General features: G+C 46.9%; 2 protein-coding genes across 2 annotated transcripts; both read left to right on the top strand.

Moving 5' to 3' along the window:
• Positions 1–297, top strand: Pmar_PMAR009937 (hypothetical protein; the record flags this gene model as incomplete). Its single annotated transcript, XM_002771685.1, has 2 exons — positions 1–77; positions 120–297. Coding segments are annotated over 2 exons (255 nt in total), but the record flags the coding sequence as incomplete, so codon positions are not given.
• A 1,002-nt stretch (positions 298–1,299) lies between these two features.
• Pmar_PMAR009938 (conserved hypothetical protein) lies at positions 1,300–2,016 on the top strand (the record flags this gene model as incomplete). The annotated part of the gene is made up of 4 exons (XM_002771686.1): positions 1,300–1,334; positions 1,380–1,539; positions 1,587–1,730; positions 1,915–2,016. 4 exons carry the CDS (start codon positions 1,300–1,302, stop codon positions 2,014–2,016), a joined length of 441 nt encoding a protein of 146 aa, XP_002771732.1.
• Positions 2,017–5,045: the final 3,029 nt, after the last annotated feature.

Here is a 5,045-nt window from a genome sequence, read left to right on the forward strand (position 1 = left end):
CATCATCATCAGGGACTGAGGACAGTGAGACCAGCGTTCATGGATGAGTATGAGGAACTACAGGAGTTCATGGATCAGTAGCGGATCGACGCTGAATGACCATTCGAAAGCTCTCACAGACTTTACGAGGCTTATGTGGACCGTTTCCGAAACCTAGACTACCTCGAACACGAGTTGGATATACTTAATAGAGAGGAAGAAGAACGTATAGAGGCCAATGAGAAGAAGCTAAGGGCACTACAAAAGAAGCTACGCGAAGAGGTGCTGGTCGATATCATTGTCTTCAGTGTTCAGTAGCATATCGACTCAGGAATGGAAACTATTAAGAGGGGATATGGACGATAGTGGAACGGTTGGTATTCCGCACGTTACAGAATACTCGAGGTGCTTCAACCCTTACATGAACGCGTCTGCGTGTTGTCTCCTTACAGTCTCCTTAACTGACTCGGACTTGGGGGGAAGCTAGGATGCTTTACTTATCAGGCCCAAGTCCCGAGATAGGAACTCTCGGGAAGGGAGTCGAAGATGGTCACGGCCTCACCCACAGGATGATCGACCGTCTCAGGGCTTCCGACAAATGGAAGAAAACGAGTAGCCTTACAGTGCGCCGTATGAATTTCACGGCGCGCGAAATGTCGGAGAGGAGGTTCCTTCACTACATTTGTGTTCATTATCAGGTTCGGTCCTCCAGCAAGTAATACTGATCTGAATACTGATCTTGGTGTTAACGACTTTGACGCCGAGCCACAGTTGGTCGATTCACGCTCGGATGGTATCGTATCGATCGGATCGGAACCAGAGGAAGGCCTCGTGAGGTTTCAAACCAATGTACCAATGTCACTTATCATTGTAGGTGGGATCAACTTCTACACCCGACCTCAGCATCACTGATCACCCTCATCACGAGGATGACGATATCATTATAGAGAGTGATGGGGAAGCTATACTTAGCAGCAGAGGCAAGCTTCTCGTGGTGTTGTGCTGTCTATCTATCGTATAGGTGATGGATCCTCCTCTGGGGATGATATTGAGATCATTGATGATAGCGATACTGAGGGTCGGACTATTGGTATGCAGCAACAAGTAAGATCGAATGATTCGGCACCATTGGTGAGCCCTCTCGTAGAGGTCGTCATCCCATAATAACAACTACGATTTTTGATGAGCCTGTCTCACCCACCCTCATGTCCATGCTTCTACTGCTGAACTACTATCCAATGTTGCGTTTCATGAGTGCAAATCACTCCGCTTTGCTCACACACCTCTACTGTAGTCTTTTCCACGGACCCTCTTCCTATCATGCAGGCTGATAAGCTCTTTGCCATCTTTGAAGAGTAAGGTCCTTCCTGTGTGACGACCGCACAGCATTCGTGCAGCAGGTATTTCAATCATGAGTCGAACCCAGGAGCTAGCCTAGTCGATAAGGTTAATGCAACCTACACCTTCGAGATTTACCCTCACAAGGTGGGATCGGGAGAGTCGAAGAAGTGGACCATCGACTTGAAAACCAAACCTGGCAAATGCATAGCTGCTCAGGAGGTGAGGAGCCTTGATCACTTTGTTGAATTTATACTCTTCCTCAACAGGATGGTGGCGACTGCACATTTCAACTCTCGGACAAAGACTTCGTACAATTAGCGGCTAACAAGTTGAATCCCCAAATGGCGTTCATGACGGGGAAGTTGAAGATCAAAGGGAATCTGGGCAAGGCTATGAAGTTCACACCTGATGTAAGCTGGACCTTAAGCTGGAATTTCCGGATGCTGGGGCTTTCGCATCTTGTCACTCTGAGGCGTCGTGAATTCCCATGATGTAGTGGGGAAACTCTTCAAGCTCAGCTGAGGAAACCAGACATTGTGTCTGAGACATATATTCCAACATTCCCTCAGTGTAGCGTATGCCTCTCCTGATTAGCTCCTACCCAAGGTAGACATCAAGCTCGCTTTGGATTCCTCCAAGAGTCCTAAGGACATCGTTGCTCTCGTACTCAGCAGTTCACCTCAGTCGAAGCTCTAAATGAGGATATCAGTCTTTTTATTATACATGATGGTACATCTAGTGGGTTTTCATCAGCAGGAGCTTATGACTTGTTCGAGTTGTCAATATCGTGCTCAGTATAAGAGGAATCCAGCTTACTGTAACATGACCATCGACAAGCGAACACGCGTTGTTTGATGGCACAGATAGTGATATCGTTGCAGTGAATAGATCCGGAGATACCTGGAACGATAGAGTACTGGTGTGTACAACGAACCATCAATTTCCCCCATAAATATGACGACAGAATCGTCTTCTTCGTTTGGGCGGTTATAGCGCGTATTCGTTCCCATTTGCCTTGTGGGAGTTGGTCTTTTCGGTGACATCGAGTTTGCTTTGCATCACATGATAGCTATCGTGAGAGTAGTCCATTTGGCTGACAGTATCGATTTTCGTCAACTTGATATTATGAAAGTTTGGAAACATTAAAACACGACAAGCGCCATTCAGAGTGATACATCGCTCTCTGCATACCATGGTGACGGCAGCTCCTACCCGATAATGAGGAAAACTCACTAAGCTGTGTATGAGCAAAGACGTGCACAAACCCACTCCGTCATACTAAAACAAGAAGCTATGAGTGAAGACACGATTCGAAGTCATCGATCCTAGTCGTAGCCCTATTCATGGACCCAGCTCCTCAGTTCATATAGGGGAAGAAGCTTAGCACTCGATAGTATCCACGACCGTAAAGGATCATACGCCTGATCAAGAAATGAAATCCCCCACGCCCATCAGTTTGGACACCCAGACATTGAGAGCTCCGAGGCAAGCTGAACTGAGTAGAGATCCTTTGAGACAGCTGTCAAATGCAGCCATGGTTAGAGGGGACTCAAAAATGATGATGATACCCCCCTGGGCAAAAACAGACGAGTTTGCATTCAAAGGGATACTCTTGTTCAAGCTTTTCTCGAACATGATAGGTACCGTAGATCTGGTCCTCACCAATCTAACTGAATGACAGAAGCCATCGTCGCTGTAGATAACATCTAGAGTAGGTGGTGATGCTGCCACTGGCAGGAAGTGAAGTAGACCGTCATGCTTACCATCATTATACCACACCACAGACACTCTACCCTCTGGATCAACATACAGGACTTCGAGGGAGTATCCAGCGTTGCCACTGCTTGCTCTCAATTTTACTCCAAGAAAAATCGATTCACCAACAACAGCCATCGTGCTGGGGGAAATCCTGATGCCAGAGAGAGCGCCCAGATGACGAGTCTCATGAACTCGTCCTGCCTTCACATCGAAGTCGATGAGTAAAACATCGGGCATCGATGACCACCGATCAATCCTATGATCATGCAGTACATAGAGGTGGCCTCTTTCGGTATCGTAGTAGTAGGTGGTGGTATTGCAATAGCGAGTGCAGTCGTTTACTAGCGTGACGGGCTCACCAGGAGGGGATAGCTTCTCGAGGTGGGGCGAGTCTGTTGTGCTATCCACCCCATAGATAACGTTATCCTCAACGAAGAAGTAATTGGGTGCAGCCTCGATCAAGACTTCCTGCATAGGGCAGTCAAAATTTATAGCGGGCTTTCCGATATAGGACATGATATCACACATCAACTCTGGTAGAGGACCACCGACTCTCATGTTCTTCCAAAGCCTTTCAACCATCCCGAGACGGAGGGCCTCAACGTGAGAAGGGGAGAGCATACCGTGAGGATCGATTGTTTATGGAAAAAATAATAATGCTGTAAACATGCACAAGGTTTGTATTACAACCTTGATCTGGTCAAAAAAACAGACGCGGGTAGAGATAACTGCAGTTAACGCTAGGCTATGCCAATCAGAGCTGTTGACAGAGCTGTCCGAACAAAGCTGTTTCTCATAGCGACATACTGCCTTGGATTTCCCATCGTATCGATCACTGAAACCTACAGCTTCCGACCGCGGCAATGATGAACCGTATATACATTTTAACAGATGATCATGCGTGCCTGGAGGGAGTCGCTCCCTCAAGGAGAAAAAGTCCACAAATTGCATCGTCCTCAGTGGGAAAGTTGTCAGACTCATCCTCGATGAGAGCTTTCTCAATCGAGCAGTGGTGGGTTATGGCAGGTTTCCCCTAGAACATAATAATAGGCATCAACTCCAGTAGGAGGCCACCAATCCCCCCCTACCTAGAGCTAGGCAAGCCCACGAGAGCTCATGTCAACTCCTAGGACTACACTCATACTCAACGGTTGGTGAGTATCATACTGTCTCGAGTATGTTCATGTGGAATATTCAGTCAGTGTTTAGGCTAACGTTGTTACTCACGAGGTCTCTACTGGGATCCCAAGAAGTAAGACATACAACTAGCAACAAGCCCACCCAACATCAACTTGAGCAACAACTCGAGATAAGAGGGTAACAGAAACGACATGCTACGAGTATGATGGTCAGACACCCCGAATGTCTCGTATACGGCTTGGTTCAACCTAGTATATCAAATAGTACCCCACTGTAGCACCCCCCCCCCCTCCTCACCTTCCAATATCTCTTTGATTCATCTAGTACTGCTTTGAATGTGATAGGCTCAGTTTCGGCCAGAGTTGTCAATACCCTCCTCGATAACATCATATCCCCGGTCCTAACTCCATTAATAAAATGAGCATATGGCATGTTATACTCTCGAGTGGCAGCATTAAGACGGGCTATCCAATGGCAACGATGTATCCTTGATCTCTTCTGTCGAGCGATATAACTCCTCATTAAATCATGCATCACTCGACCTATAGCCAATCTAAAGCACTTCTTGCTACGACCATAGCTTCCTCTAGCCTAACAACATAACGATAATCTAAAGCCATCCCATGCCTTACCATAGCAAAGACCATCTCACGAGGTATCCTCGTCATAGCTATCGGTGATATACATAACATTTAAAATGATTCACCTCAAGTCTAGGCATCCCTCCCCATCATATCATATGTAGTGTTATAATACTACGCCAACACAAGTCCCCAAAGGGGTTGCATTGAAACAAGCATCGTTGGGGGTGAGTCAGCCGTCCCCTA

The sequence above is a fragment of the Perkinsus marinus genome (assembly GCF_000006405.1).
Source record: "Perkinsus marinus ATCC 50983 genomic scaffold scf_1104296962592, whole genome shotgun sequence".
NCBI lineage: Eukaryota > Perkinsozoa > Perkinsida > Perkinsidae > Perkinsus > Perkinsus marinus.